Here is a 14,037-nt window from a genome sequence, read left to right as displayed (position 1 = left end):
AAGTTAGTTATGCGGTTGAGATAAACATAATTTTATACATATATTCACAATCCTAATTAGATTTGATTAAATGAACTTCCTCGAACCCCCTTTTAGCTGTTTCATCTATCTATCCAGAGAAGCCTCCATTAAATGCCTCAAGTGTAGCCACCAAAAAGCAACTCAAGTGGGTTGGATAGACCTTGGCTATGTCTATGACTGTCGCTATAAAAATACATAAGAGATCTTGATCAGCAATCCATCCATTCGTAGTAAAGCCACAGATAACCAGTGTTCGGGGAATACGCCTAGCTCCAATTGGCTATATAATTGAAGCATTAAGGGCCTATTAGTAAACACTCGCTAGCCAACGGTGCAGAGCTCAGGATGGCCAGTGCGACGCCGGTAACTACCTTCCTCCTCCTAATTTGCCTGGCGACGGTGGCACACGCCACTCTTCCTTCCCGGCAGATTCGGTTTGAGGACATCTACCACAGCCATCCCAATGCTAGCTACGATTGGCTTCTGGAATTGCCCTCCTTGGGCCCCGAGTTCTATCGCCTTTTTCGGAACATTTCCGCCTCTGATCTTCACCTCCTCGATGGACGGCTCGGCCAACAGGATCTGGTGTGCCTGGCGGATATCACACAGTTCATGAGAAGCCTGACTTCGCCCAAGAGGTGGGCCCTTGCCAGTAAGTTAAACATACCATTCCGATTCAAGCCCATACATTAATTATCTTTCTGCAGTGCTGGACTCATGGGGCAACAAGCCTTCGGGATTCCTGTACGGCAACCGCGTCGATATGGGCAACTACGATGAGTGCCTCCGCGTGGACGGAACCGTCAGCGAAACACACCACATCAAGGGGAAATACTGCTTCATAGATTTTCCTATCGCCAAGTGGCTGGGCTTCAACGCAGACATCCTGTCGGCAACCAATATAAGAACCGCCATGTGCCTGCCTTCCTCCTGCTCCGCCGAGACCATGGAGGTGTTTATGAAGCAACTTCTACAGCATCTTCTGTGCCTCTAGTGACTCTGAGCACTCTCTACGACTACTTCCTGTGCTCGGACCAGGGTGAGTACTTGAGAAGAGGTTCCATGCCAGGATTAACTGACTTCCCTGTCTGCCTGGCAGATAAGCTTCCCCGGTTGGTGAAGGTGTTCTCCGCTCGTGCCACGTCCCGCGATCTGTTCACCATCGTGGATGCCAAGTCAACTCCCAATGTGATCCAGTGCCTCAATGGCATGCGCTGCATGTCCCTGATCTGGGTGTTACTGGGTCACGAGTACATCATGTATCTGAAGGCGCTGTCCGTTAACCAGCAATACTGCTTGCGTTACAGGAGCTCCACTGTATTCTGTATATCTGGTTATTCTTCGACAGAAACAAGGGGAGACTGAATGTGCCTCTAATGTACCTGCACCGCTACCTGCGCCTCACTCCGATCGTGGCCCTGGCCATCCTCGTCTATATGAAGATGCTGCCTCTGCTGGCCAACGGTCCAGTGTCCAACGACGTCGGCTTCTATGACTACTCTGGGTGCAAAAAATCCTGGTTCTGGACACTGCTCTATGTGCAGAACTATGCCACCAATAATACGGTAAGTTGGGCACTGATCACATATTGTTTTCCCGACGAGATTGAATTCGAATTTTTCAGTGCCTTGGACACACCTGGTATCTGGCCGTGGACATGCAACTATACCTACTGTCACCCATCGTGCTGATCGGGCTCTACAAGTGGGGCAAGAAGGGTGCCGCAGCGGTCCTGGTGGTCATGCTTCTGCTCTCCGCCTGCCTCTTTGCCACCATCATGATCAATGACTACGGTATCCTTGCCAAGTGAGCCCGCCTTGATGACCACTGCCTTGTCCGGCCTCCAGCTAATCGCTCTCTTCGTTCTCTACAGAGATGGCGGCCAGGATTTTGAGGTGCAGAAAAAGTTATACGCTGCCACACACAACCATGCGGCTCCCTGGTTGGTGGGTACTCTGTTTGGCTACTTCATGCACGTAGTCCGCGGCAAGGAGTTCCGTCTCAACCGTCTGGCGGTGTGGGCCGGATGGCTACTCTGTCTGGCCATGATGTTCACCTCGCTCTTTGCTATGTTTCCCTATGCGAAGCTGTTGGGTCCATCGCCCACGGTGTTGGAGGGAGCTCTGTTCTACACTTTGACCAGAATAGGCTGGCCTCTGGCCTTGTGCTGGGTGGTCTTCGCCTGCGTCCAGGGATACGGCGGCCTCGCCAACAGTTTCCTTTCTTCGCCTCTGTGGCAGCCTGTGTCCAGGCTGTCCTACTCCGCCTATGTTTGGCACATTTTTATTCAAGAAGTAAACCACAGGCGCGTGCGATCGAATATTTACTTCTCGGACTACGATGTGGTAAGTGTGGGGAAGCCAGAAGTAAGATAACCTATCCTCCGGACATCGTTTTCTTATTTATACAGATGTGCTCCTTCTGGGCCACCTTTGGCTTCACCCTCTTGATGTCCTATGTGTTGTACGTCATTTTCGAGGCGCCACTGGGAGGCCTGGAGGGGCTTCTCCTGCCCAGCCGAAGGAGCCGTGCGAAGCAGCCACCTTCCCCAACTCAGGCCAAGACAGAGGAGTCACCCGAGGAGCAGAAGGAGTCAAAGCTCCCAGAATTCCCCGAGACTGATGAAGCGAAGACAGCAGTCGTAACCTAAATTTTAATTTTTTGTTTATATTTAGCATATATAATTTTTTTTAACCACTAAGTTGAACCGCTGGTCATGTCGATTTATACGTGTAAGCTTTAAATCAGTTCCTATTTTTCGTTTAATTAAATCCAAAACATTTTTTTCGACCCCAGACTTGGAAGTAAAGGGGTCGGAAAAAATGGGTATTGCTTAGTTGGCGTTTATTTTTCTGCCTATTTTACTTTCCTGATCCTGCTTTAAAGAGCGTTTCCCAAATTATAACAGTGTATAAGTAGCAAGAACCAGCCGAAGCTGGTTTCCAAATTATGTTGCAACATCCGAAAGCGCCGCAAAAGAGCCTGGCTGGTCCCACCTACGGAGTAACCATCCTGATGCTGATCATTGGTCAGATGCAGGTCATTGCCATCGTTGAGTTGTGAGTACTAGAGAGTGCGGGCAGTGGTCCTGATTATCCTTGTACACTTCTGCCCCGCAGCAAGAACTTGAACGAGATGCTGGGGGCACGCTATGGTCTCAACCTGGTTCAGTTCTTTATTAGCTTTATGACCATTCAGATGTACGGATTCTTCTACCGCATTATAGCAAGCAAGCCAACATGGGTACGCCTCCTTGCTGGAGGCTGGACAGTGAGTTATTGCCATCTAGCATATCGTATATAAAGAGAAGAGGTAGTAACCCAACTTTCTTAGTACGAAATTAACACAATTTCCATTATGAAGCCAACCAAACATGCACCGTACCTGTGCCTCACAATATCTGCTGTGGTCACGATCATATCGATGGTGATTAGCGTTGTCTACGGCTGCATCTCAATGCGTCACAAAAGGGGCCTCTTTGTAAGTGGCATTTTTAACGCAACTAGTGGATTTCTAACCGGCTGTGTATGTCCTCAGATCTCTCGGCACAATGTGATCCTGTGGAGTGAGCGTCTATTTGTGCTAACATGCTTTGGTATCATCCTCACCGTTGAGATGCAGCGCGTCCTTATTGAGCTTCCCATTATGGTTATATATATGCTTTTGTCGAATGTGGTGAGTGTGTGGGGTTTCCCGTATGGGGTGTCCCTATCCTTCCCTCCTACTCTTACTCTTAAAATGTGATTTGTTCGCGTAAGCAAAATAGGATGGTAAAATTGGTATTCAATATTTCGACAATAACCATTATTTTTCTATAAAATACAATTGTCATTGAGTGATCTTAGGATAAACTCTCCGCCTGTCCCCCCACAGTTCGTGATCATCTTTGGCGCCTCTGTGCGGAGACCGCACTTCTATCATGAGGATGCCCAAGGAGACTTTATACTGATCGGCCAGCTATACTATCTGAACTTCTTTGCCCTATATATGAGCTATCTGTGGACACTGGACTTGATCTTGGAGTTGACCGAGTGGAAGGTTTCCAATAAAGAAATCATTGCTCTAATTAAGAAAGTCTTAATGGACTTCGTATAGGAAGCAGGCGTCATGCTGGATGAGCAGCGGTTTTTTAAATACTTTGGCTAAACCAGTCAATCCTTTAGAGGATTCAAATTCGTTGTGTGAATAATTTTCGAAATACATTAAACGGTTTTATTCCTATATTTTTGTCTTTGAACAAAAAAATAGAAAGAAGGAACGATGAAATCACATTTTAATATCCAGAACTTCCAGCCCAACGCTTAGGGGTCGACTAGATTTTGACGGGAAATGCTCGTGGCTGGAGCAGGGACATCCTCAAGAGCTTGGTCTACTGGCTGGGAGTTTGTCGGGGGTTGCGGCTTTGTGCGCCTGCGCAAAAGCTGCATCTCAAGGCGGGCCAGGGGCACCTCCACGCATAGATACATGATCATGGACACTAACAAGGTGATGCCAAAGTCCGACCAGAAGCGGAGGATCTGCAAGGATACAAGGATGAAGTACAGTTACTCCCTTCAAGAGATGGCAGCTACTTACGGCATCGTAGTTGGAGAAATGCAAACTTGTCTTGGTGCGCGCCACATGAACGGTCTCCACGAGCAGGTGCCAGATGTAGAGGCAATAGGATAGCTTGGACAGAGGCTGCCAGAAGGTCCAGCCCAGCAGATCGCTAATCACCGGAGCCAGACCGTTCTGACAGGCCCAGATGAGCCAGCACAGGGCCAGGGGCCAGGCGATGCGGCTGCAGCAGATGTAGAAGGCGCCGCCCAGCGGCGATATTATCTCCGTTCCGGCCTCCGTGTACGGGTACATGGCGAAGATCACAACCAGGAGCAGGCTGATGCTGAGCACCCACAGCACCAGAGCCAGCCATCGGGGCACAGCCACCTTGGTGGCCTGTTTACCCTGGCGGTGGAGGAAGTAGCCAAAGAGGATTCCGATAAGCCAGGGTGTGGCGCGCGCATGCGTGGTGTAGTAGATGAGACGCATTTCGGGGCTATCGGCACCCAGGTTGCTGCAAGGAATCTGAATGGTTAGCACTGAATTGAATCATGGCTATATTAGTACTCACCCATGACGGTCAAAGACCTGCAACTCACGCAGCATAATAATGCTGAAGACGCAGCCGAAGAGGAGTAGGATCAGCAGCAAAATGCCACCAACGGCACGCTTGCCCCATCTGTGGAGAGCGATCAGCAGGATGGGCGAGAGTATGTACAGCTGCATATCTACAGCCAGGTACCAGGAGTGGCCCAGGCACTGTTAAGTGAGATGAGGAATGAGGATCAGTTATGAGTCGGGGATAGCACGCAGGCACTCACCATCCGACCTGGGGCCGCATAGTTCTGCACGTAGAGCAGCGTGGCCCACCAGGAGTCGCTGCAAAGCTGAGTGGAGCCTGTGAACTGCTGCCACAGCGGACCGCTGTCCAGGCGGGGAAAGAGCGTCATGAAGAGGAGTACCGCCAGGGCCAGGACGGGCGTTAGTCGAACCAGGCGGTGCAGGTACATCAGTGGCACGTTCAGGTAACCCGATGTGCTGCAGGAAAAGGGGTATGATAAGTATTAGGATCGAATACGGAGGCTACAACTCACCGCTCCAGCTCACGCAGGCTAGTCAGAACCAAAAGCAGGCCGCTCAGCAGAAAAAATGTGTCCACGGAGATGGAACCGCTTTGCAGTACCATGGAGAAGGGTGTCCGGGCCCAGGCCACGATCTCAAGGGAGTTGACGGTGGGTGCCAACAGCAAATACATGTACCCATGTCCGAGTATAATCCAGATGATGGTCAGGCAGCGGATGCCGTGGAGGCAGGGAATAATCCGCGGCGAGGGTGTGCTCGAGGTTTTAAGCAATTGCGGCAGGTTCTGGCGCAGGGAGAATGCACCCAGGAGTTGTCCATTGACTGGAACGGAGCAGCGGCAGAGGGTTAAGCCAGTGGAGCGGGATTTTGGAAGACGAACCTACCTTTGCCATAGTCCAAAAGGGTGGCCAGCAGGACCACAGTGCCCAAAAGTATCAGGATCGAGCTGAAATGGACAAGGTTATCTATTAGTTGTGAAGAAATGGCCACGTCATTGCTACTTCAAAACAAGTATACGCATCACGTATACGCCAGAGTGGCCGCTCACAACTAGTCGGGGCGGTGCACACATTGCACAAGTGTGTGGGAAGAGCGTTGAGTGAGTTCCAACTGAGTGCTAGCTCTCCCATTTTGTTCTCTACTCACACGGCAAACCAGTCCAGGCCACCCATGGGCTCTCCCTTGGCCAGCGAACAATCCTGCTCGGTCACCAGCACGGCTCCCGTTGAGTTCCGTCCGAAGAGCTCCTGGAGGTGTCCCTGTAGCCAGCGGCTGAGCTGGGCAGTCGAGCAGGTGGCCGGCAGGCAGGTGCCAATACTCAGGGTGAGCGCTTCCGCTCCTGTGGCCTCCAGCAGCAGGCTCTCGAACTGGATGTGACTCAGGCAGTACTTGGCGGCGGCAATGTCGCCGAGACTACTGGTAGCTTTAGTTTGGCCCAGACTCAGGCAGGACTCGTAGTTGCCCATATCGGTGAAGTGGCCATAGAGCAGGCCCTGTGGAAACTTGCCCCAGGCATCGAGCACTGCATGGAAGAAGGTGCAATGTATGGACAACAGAAGCCAGGAGATGGCCGCCAAAAGACTCACCTCGCAAGGCGGGCAGGGCCTTGGCCTCCGCCGCCAGCAGGAGCAGACGCACCTCCGCCGCACAGGCTGCCTCGGCAGCTGTTGAGGATTGATTGTTATCGTTGAGCGCCTGCTGGAGCACCTGATAGCCCAGGTTGCTGGACTGCATCCACACGAGCAGATCCTTGGAGCTATATCCGTTAGCTGAAGGCACCCCAAGGAGCAGGGCAGTGACCACTGCCAGTGGTAGGAGCAACTGGATTAGCATGGGGATGATGGGTTTACTTGGGTTTCCCGCACTGATGGTAGAGGACAGAGGACAGTGGGAATGGGGATCTGGGCTCGAGCAAAGCAATTTCGGGAGTGCCGTGGCCGTGGACGAGGCCGTGATATTTATAGGAGCGAGTAGGGCTATGCTCTGGGAGCGGTGGAGAGGAAGCTCCTAACTTAATGATGTGATATGAGCGGGAGAGGGAGCGGGAGCTGGAGCGGTAGCGTAGCGGGAGCTGGAGCGGTAGCGGGAGCACGAGCTCTCCCTCTCTCTCACTCTCTAATCACCGCTCTCCGGTTGCAGCCGTCAGCCGTGCAGCGCTCTATCTGGAATCCCTTGGCTTGGCCACAACCAATAGACGCCTCTTGGCCACCTTCGGTATCTCCACGATCACGATCACTGGCAAACATTTCGGGTCGATGACTGATATTGCTCCGAATTAGATTCAATGCCATGCGGGGGGATGACGACAGTGACGAGGAGCAACTATTAACTTTTTATCCACTCTCCCGGTCTTAATTGCACTCTTTTTGGCCAGAACTGCACTGGAGTGGGTTGAGTGGATTGAGTGGGTTGGAACAGGGGGCTTCCCAGCATCGTGTGGCCAGCGAGGTGTGTCGGTTCACGGGGGGTGGAGGGTTTGGGATGATGCTCATTAATGCTCATTAAATGCACTTTTTTGCTCAGTTCCTGGGGTGTATTCTGCTTTAAATCGGTCAACTATGAGTTATATATATTAAATATATATATATTTTGAAAATCAATATCCTGGTAGCATTGCAGGAGTATCTTATGAATTTCCAAAGGATCTTTCCTGGGAACTAGTCATACAACTTCCCAGGAATCGAAGTAGAGGTGTATGTCGAGAGTAATAATAACAACAATTAATAATATTATCTCCCCGAACTAAAGCTTAGTCTTTTTAAATTATATTCCTATTGTATAAATTCCCAGTTGAAGCAGCTCTCCAGGGAATTTCCTCCACGCTTTTGGCCGTACTCCGTCGTGGAGGCCAATAACTGATAGCGCAGCAACGCGATCGCCAGCGATAGAAGCCACTACAAATTGGGCCAATAAATTCGTGAGTAGTGCTAGTGGTAGTGGCTCACCTTGGCTCTCTCTCTCTCTCGCTTAACCTGGCCGTAACAGATCCGGCGGTTCACGGCCGGAGAGTTCATTGATCCCCTGGTCCGCCCTTGGCAAGGGCGAGCGTCTCTAACTCACCTGGCCCACTATTGCGCAATAAAATAATTAATGGTTACATCAATCAATTCCAAGCGTGGCGTTGGCCAGGTTAAACGAAACCGAGATCCAACGAGTCGTCTGAGGCGGACCACTTTCACTGACAAAAATCTCTCTCGGAAACGGCATTGTCACGCACTTTGCCAAAAAATATGTCCAATCTTCTGGGAAGCAGACTGGACTAGGTGATACCTGGTGTTTTTCCTCAGGAAAAGGGTGAAGGTAAATTTAAGGTAGGTTTCTTATATAGCCAGGACCCTTTTGGGAGTTCTTGTGCTATACCAAATAATGATACTCTGGTTTATAGAACTAATTTATTATATTTATACATATATTATTTTAAAGGTTGTATATTATTCATAGTATATCCGAATTTATAAACACTCTTCTCTTAATTTAGAACAAAAATATAATCATATAATTATGTTAATTCGAATGTTCTCGCTGACTGCAATTATTTCAGCAAACGAACCTGTTCTCGATGAATGAAAAGTGTGACCTCATGAGAACTACTACTACTATATAACATAGTACTACAGATTCTACTATCAAAATAGTGATGCGTAGAACGAAAACAACTTTGTTGGCATTACTCATCGAAACGAGTTAAAACGTGGAGAGCAAAACATTGTCAAGATAGAGACTATTATTCGGTTAAAAAAAGGCAGGTGAAATACCCCTGCTCGCCGATGATTACCGAGTAATTGTTTAAAAAATTCGACTCTTGAGTGTTATTATATCAACGGTAAAATACTACAATATATCCATATGTACTAAATATATTCTGTGGGAGGCTATACACATGCTCAAAGACAGTCTCTGGGATAAGTATTTGTTCAAGCTCACAAATCTCTCTTCCATTGGGAGTATTTTCTCGAATTCCGGCTTTAGTCTATGCATTATTTTGAGGGGTTGGTATACACTCCGGGGGAATCACTCGATTGAAGCTTAGCAAGTGTGGAACGTGGATCGGGCCAAGGCCGAGTTGATGTGGGTTCATTGCCTCCATGTTGTTATATCACTGCAGAAGGTATAATTATTGTATTTTTTGTGAAAACCTTAAAAGTAATATGGATAATCAGGCTCTTAAGCATTACATCACAAAATAAGACGGACCTGCAGAGGTGAACCCTCCCCCTTCTGGCTTCTGACCACATCCAGACCTACCAGTAGTTAGGGAAACCATTTCCGTGTTCCAATTTGCACGTAGCCATGACAGAGGAACCACTTCACCTGCGCACCGCCGTGATTTGTAGTAGCTTCTATCGCGATCCCATTTCTGGCGTCAACATTATCAGTCATTGGCCTAGTTTCAAAAGCTAACCAGAAAGGAAACTAACTTTGGTAAGACCAAGTTTATATAACCTTGCATTTTACAAATGAATTATAGAATCGTATCAGTAATCGGCCATACCTTAGCTAGGAATATTTTCATTATTTAAATCGATATTTTTATATGAACATTTTTTTGAGTAAGGTAAAACTTTAAAAACTCATAACTAAGCCAAAAAAGCATTAATTTTAATTCGGAAATCATTTCTTTGTTAGTTTTGATTAGGGTAATAAATCTGCGTACTCCATTAAAAATTAAAATTTTTGTAAATTTTTGACAATATTAACGATGTAACCCCTTTTCTGTTTTTAAAAAATTTTTAATTTTTAATTTTTTGAAAATTTTTTATTCTCTGCCGGAAATTCCCCTGTTGATGCTGATCAAGAATATATACTATTTTTAGGGTCGGAAACGACTCATTCACTGAGTTTTAAGCTTCTGACTTAATAATATAATATATAATACCCTGAAAGGGTATAGACATTACTAAAACATATACAGGATGATCCAGAATGCTTCCTCTTCCCAATGGAACCCAACTCATGCTCCGCCAGCAAATAGGATTTTGTGGCCTGTTGCCAGGTAATTTCAATGGTAATTACCTAAACATGCGTACAAAGTTGGCCTTGGCTACAAGTGCCACATCAGTATCGGTCAAAGACCTAACTCACCGCCTATCAAACGGTTGAAGCGTATTTAGATAACCGATCTTCTCCTTTTAGCCAAGAGCCAAAAGTTAAATCGAAAACGAAAACACATCCAGCGAGCCTTGAAGCACGTAGCCCTGTAAAGTATGCCCTCTAAAGTGTGCCAGTATCCCCCGGCCAACAGGGCGGATGAAATTGAAGGATGGTAAAGAGAGATCTGCTAATGCCATAGAAAAAAAGGGTAAGTGAAAGATTTTTATAGAATATTTATAAATTAAGTGAAGTGTTTGCCAGTGGTAGTTAATTTTTACCTGACTAGAATCGATTTAAACACTATTTAAAGTCTAAAATATCTACGAGCACATGCATGTAGCAATGCTTGGTAATTCTTGACCTGCTTAAAATGTACACAATTTGTAAGCAAAAGTGCCTCAGTTCCGCATACGGCTGATGCCTTTTTAACCTGCTGCCAAACAAAAATTAATGTCTAGATTAATTGCCATATACCGCCCATTTCCTCCAGCCTCGATCCTCTCGAGCTGTGGCTGGTTTTTAATAATCGATTTGCCTTTTCACATTGTCTTCCAGCAGACTGTCTGCGTGCTTGGTGTTTGGAAAATGACCAAGACAGGCTGTTTGACCGCTTGGTCTTGGGGATTACCTAAATAGCTTGATTTGCCTACTCTTCCTATATCCACTGACACCAGGAAGAAGCCCTGATGAAGTCAATCTACTACCCTCATTTCTTTACTAATCTGTGGTCAATGTTCTTCTTTGCCATTCCATTTATACTTATTCTAATTAACTAAAACTAATAATTAAAATATGTAAAAATTCCTATCAGTATAAGTTTAATTTTAATTAAGGTGTTGGATTTTGTAACTTTAAGCGTACTTCCATTGCTTTTATTGTGCGTGCCAAGCATCGGATACGTTTAATTGAATATCCTGAATGCTGTTGAATGCCAGCAATCTGGGACAAATTGCCTGCCTCTGTTACGTGTCGTGGGAAATGGAAAACGAAACGAATTTTCACTTTCCACGGTTGCTCTGGGCAATTGGGGAGTGGCAGGGAACCCGAACTGGTTCCGTCAGCCCCATTTCTGGGTTATGCAAGAGATAAGACGCAGACTAGACTCAAGGTTAAAGAAGGCAGCGCAAATGTGGACACGGATTAGATCGGAGAAGGAGACCCAACCAGTTTCTGTTCCAGCATATATACTCCACTTACTATATCTGCATACAGAACACGGACAACCGTCAGCTTTTCCATCAGATCTTTGTGCAATTTATGCACTGGCCGACTGGTTTCCCCTCCTAACGAATGAAAAGCGAGTGGTGGCCATTGTCCGGATCCAGTCCCAGTCGGACGCAGTCAATCCGAATCAGAGTTGCGCCAAAAAAAATAAACAAAAATTAAAAAAATAGTGCAGAGCGGGCCAACTGTTAATTACTGTGGAAATGATTAAACATATATTGAAAATCAAATTCAACTGGCGGCGCAGGCGCAGTCCAACTCCGAAATCAAAATTCATATTATTATGAGAGCAAATCGTGACAGACCCTCGACGGCACAGTGGTTGGTAGTCTTGACAAAGTTTTGAAGGCAATTATTTCTATTTCCTATGCCTGAAAATACTCCACTTTAGACTGAAGGATATGAGCCTTCTAGGCATCCCTTTCCCATCTCAGGTAAGTTAGAACTATATACATAAAATAGTTTAAATTAAAATTAAATCCTATAATTATAAACTATGTGTACTTAATTTTTCAGATGGATAACATGTGATTCCAATTGAATGATAATGGTATTAAAATGTTCAATATTATTCTTATCAAGGATGACTGCCTTTATCTATCGTGGCCTCTACAAGTCGCTGCAATGTGAAGGGACTGGACCCACTGTGTGGTCACAGTCGCAGTCGTTGCCGCCTCTTAAAAATGCATCGGGCCGGTAAGCATTATGCATAGTTTGTGCTGCACTTACGATCTATTAACCGCCGCAAAAAGTAGTGCAAAAGTAATTGTTGCCACGCACAGAACTCGTTGATGGCCAACGGCTGGCGGGGATTGGGGTCTTGCTCGGCGGCGATTACGACTATGACAAGAGGCAGGCAAGAGCCAGAGCCAGAGCCAGAGCCACAGCTAACCCGTCTAACTTGTTGATTTTCGGGGCACTTAATCCACGACGCCCAGGCTCGGGCGGCACAGCTCCGTCGAGTCAAGGCAGGCGGCTCGGCGGCTGACCAGTGCCAGTTCCGATTGGAACGGCCTCCCGAGCGGTACAGTCCAGCTCCCCTGATCACCAGCTCACCACATCAGGATGTTAGTCCGCCTGCCGCTGCTCGTGCTCGCGCTCCTAGCGCAGCTCCTCGGCAGCAATCATGCCCAAAAGGACACGGAGTTCGCTGTGCGCACACGAACTCCACGGGCAACCGTCACCCTGGACTTTGGCTTGCTTCTACGCAACCTGCTGCTGAAGAGCGCCCAATTATCCTCAGCCAAGGCCAATTTGGTGCGAACCACGCGACGCCCGCCGCCGGCAATGACTACCACGACTCCAGCACCACCGCCGCCGCCGCCACCGAATCCCCGTCGCCGTCGACCAATCTGGCATCCGTACTTCGCTTCTGGTTATCTTCCTTTTGACTATGACTATGCTGATCCTGCAGTGCCACCGCCACCAGCACCGCCACCGCCCGCTCCACAACCAACGAGACGGGTGCGTCCGCAGCCACGCCCCCTGGGGCTTTATAACGCCCAAAGACCCGCGGCTCGTCCACCGCCGCCAGCACCACCAGCTCCACCAGGGCCACCTAGCTATGATTACGACTACGACTATGATGCTCCGGCGGCGCCTGCACCAGCTACAGCTCCTCCACCACCGCCACCACCACCACCGCCAGCTGCCGCTCCGCGTCCGCGTCTAAGACCACGTCCCCAGCAGCCACAACAGCAACCGCAGCAGCCTGATCCTCGGCAGCGCCGCCCTGCGCAGTTGGGAGATCGCCTCGTCTATCAGTACGCACAACCTACTGGTAAAATAAGCAAACTTTTAACTAATTGCCGTACAATTGGATTCTCTCCGACACTTTGCAGATACCTTCTCTAGGCCGCTGGCTCTAGGAGGCGGCGTCGCAGCGCTGGCGGGGCTCGCGGAACTACCAGAGGAGCAGCAGCAGCAGCAGGAGGAGGTGGATTTGTCGGCGGTGCAGGTGGCAGGAATCACGGCCAGCGGTGATGGCGCCGATGCGGCAGACACGGATACGGATTCGGGTGCGGGGGCGGGTGCAGGTGCAAGCTCTACTGCTGATGGCAACGCTGATGCTCAGCCTGAAAGATCTCCACCGCGGTTTTTGGTCAACTATCAGAGTGACGATGACTTTTTCGCCGGAGGAACTGGACCAGGTTCCTCAGTCAGAGATGGGTCACCGCCTCCCAGTCAACAAGCGGACTCGATTCCCGGACCCGCCAGCGGCTACGGCTTTCCTCCGACCCTTGACTTCGTCGGCCTCAATCGCTTCCCGACCCCCAGCCATCAGCAACAGCAGTACATCTTTAAGTAAGCGGTGTATATTTTTTTTCAAATCCTAGTTATTATGCAATGCAGTGTGCTCCAAAAATTATCAACGTCAACTAATAAATATCATTTAAAAGTAATATGTTACTTGTTTGAAACTTTTAAGAAGCTTTTAAGTATTTAATTAGAGAATACTTGAAAATAACTAACTGCCAAATTAAAAATGCTGTAGTCGATAGCGATACTTGTTATCGATAAGGAAGCCGATTGCTAGCCTAGCTTGACCTGATATTTTTTGGTATATTTACCAATCACTGT

General features: G+C 48.1%; 4 protein-coding genes and 1 long non-coding RNA gene across 6 annotated transcripts; 3 read left to right on the top strand and 2 right to left on the bottom strand.

Annotated features, from left to right (window-relative positions):
• Positions 1-222: 222 nt before the first annotated feature.
• On the top strand, positions 223-2,857 carry LOC110180088 (nose resistant to fluoxetine protein 6-like). Its single transcript, XM_086837476.1, is given in 8 exon segments — positions 223-673; positions 729-1,010; positions 1,013-1,060; positions 1,121-1,299; positions 1,332-1,586; positions 1,646-1,827; positions 1,895-2,366; positions 2,432-2,857. Coding segments are annotated over 8 exon segments (1,965 nt in total). The 5' UTR covers positions 223-366; the 3' UTR covers positions 2,672-2,857.
• Positions 2,823-4,242, top strand: LOC110180176 (uncharacterized). 2 transcript variants are annotated; one of them, XM_020947837.2, is made up of 5 exons: positions 2,823-3,080; positions 3,141-3,291; positions 3,355-3,501; positions 3,559-3,696; positions 3,895-4,242. In XM_020947837.2, exons 1-5 carry the CDS (start codon positions 2,971-2,973, stop codon positions 4,114-4,116), a joined length of 768 nt encoding a protein of 255 aa, XP_020803496.1. In that variant the 5' UTR covers positions 2,823-2,970; the 3' UTR covers positions 4,117-4,242. The 2 variants fall into 2 exon arrangements, with proteins under 2 accessions (XP_020803496.1, XP_020803497.1); XM_020947838.2 differs by having other exon boundaries at positions 2,931-3,072.
• Positions 4,211-7,121, bottom strand: LOC110180188 (nose resistant to fluoxetine protein 6). The gene is made up of 8 exons (XM_020947844.2): positions 6,729-7,121; positions 6,289-6,664; positions 6,027-6,088; positions 5,655-5,964; positions 5,382-5,598; positions 5,132-5,319; positions 4,597-5,074; positions 4,211-4,538 (listed from the first exon to the last, which is right to left on the bottom strand). The coding sequence occupies exons 1-8, from the start codon at positions 6,973-6,975 to the stop codon at positions 4,323-4,325; spliced, it is 2,094 nt and encodes a 697-aa protein (XP_020803503.1). The 5' UTR covers positions 6,976-7,121; the 3' UTR covers positions 4,211-4,322.
• A 1,997-nt stretch (positions 7,122-9,118) lies between these two features.
• Positions 9,119-13,956, bottom strand: LOC147642980 (uncharacterized). The gene is made up of 3 exons (XR_015272714.1): positions 13,303-13,956; positions 9,388-13,234; positions 9,119-9,241 (listed from the first exon to the last, which is right to left on the bottom strand). It is a non-coding gene; the product is annotated as an uncharacterized LOC147642980 (long non-coding RNA).
• Positions 12,523-13,859, top strand: LOC110180087 (uncharacterized). The gene is made up of 2 exons (XM_020947710.2): positions 12,523-13,237; positions 13,299-13,859. The coding sequence occupies exons 1-2, from the start codon at positions 12,523-12,525 to the stop codon at positions 13,763-13,765; spliced, it is 1,182 nt and encodes a 393-aa protein (XP_020803369.2). The 3' UTR covers positions 13,766-13,859.
• Positions 13,957-14,037: the final 81 nt, after the last annotated feature.

This window comes from Drosophila serrata, unplaced genomic scaffold, assembly GCF_035046125.1.
Source record: "Drosophila serrata isolate PLE 108 unplaced genomic scaffold, ASM3504612v1 contig_310, whole genome shotgun sequence".
NCBI classification, from domain to species: Eukaryota; Metazoa; Arthropoda; class Insecta; order Diptera; family Drosophilidae; genus Drosophila; species Drosophila serrata.
Note: the sequence above shows the minus strand (reverse complement) of the source record. Positions and strands in the feature narration are given on the sequence as shown.

Bases quoted from the DNA above. Each gene is read 5' to 3' on its own strand.
- LOC110180176 (XM_020947837.2), top strand. From the start codon at position 2,971: ATGTTGCAACATCCGAAAGCGCCGCAAAAGAGCCTGGCTGGTCCCACC. The intron at 3,081-3,140 runs GTGAGTACTAGA...TCTGCCCCGCAG, and splicing joins GTCATTGCCATCGTTGAGTT to CAAGAACTTGAACGAGATGC. The intron at 3,502-3,558 runs GTAAGTGGCATT...GTATGTCCTCAG, and splicing joins GTCACAAAAGGGGCCTCTTT to ATCTCTCGGCACAATGTGAT.
- LOC110180087 (XM_020947710.2), top strand. From the start codon at position 12,523: ATGTTAGTCCGCCTGCCGCTGCTCGTGCTCGCGCTCCTAGCGCAGCTC. The intron at 13,238-13,298 runs GTAAAATAAGCA...GACACTTTGCAG, and splicing joins TCAGTACGCACAACCTACTG to ATACCTTCTCTAGGCCGCTG.
- LOC110180188 (XM_020947844.2), bottom strand. From the start codon at position 6,975: ATGCTAATCCAGTTGCTCCTACCACTGGCAGTGGTCACTGCCCTGCTC. The intron at 5,320-5,381 runs GTGAGTGCCTGC...CTCACTTAACAG, and splicing joins ATGCGGCCCCAGGTCGGATG to TGCCTGGGCCACTCCTGGTA. The intron at 4,539-4,596 runs GTAAGTAGCTGC...GTATCCTTGCAG, and splicing joins ATTTCTCCAACTACGATGCC to ATCCTCCGCTTCTGGTCGGA.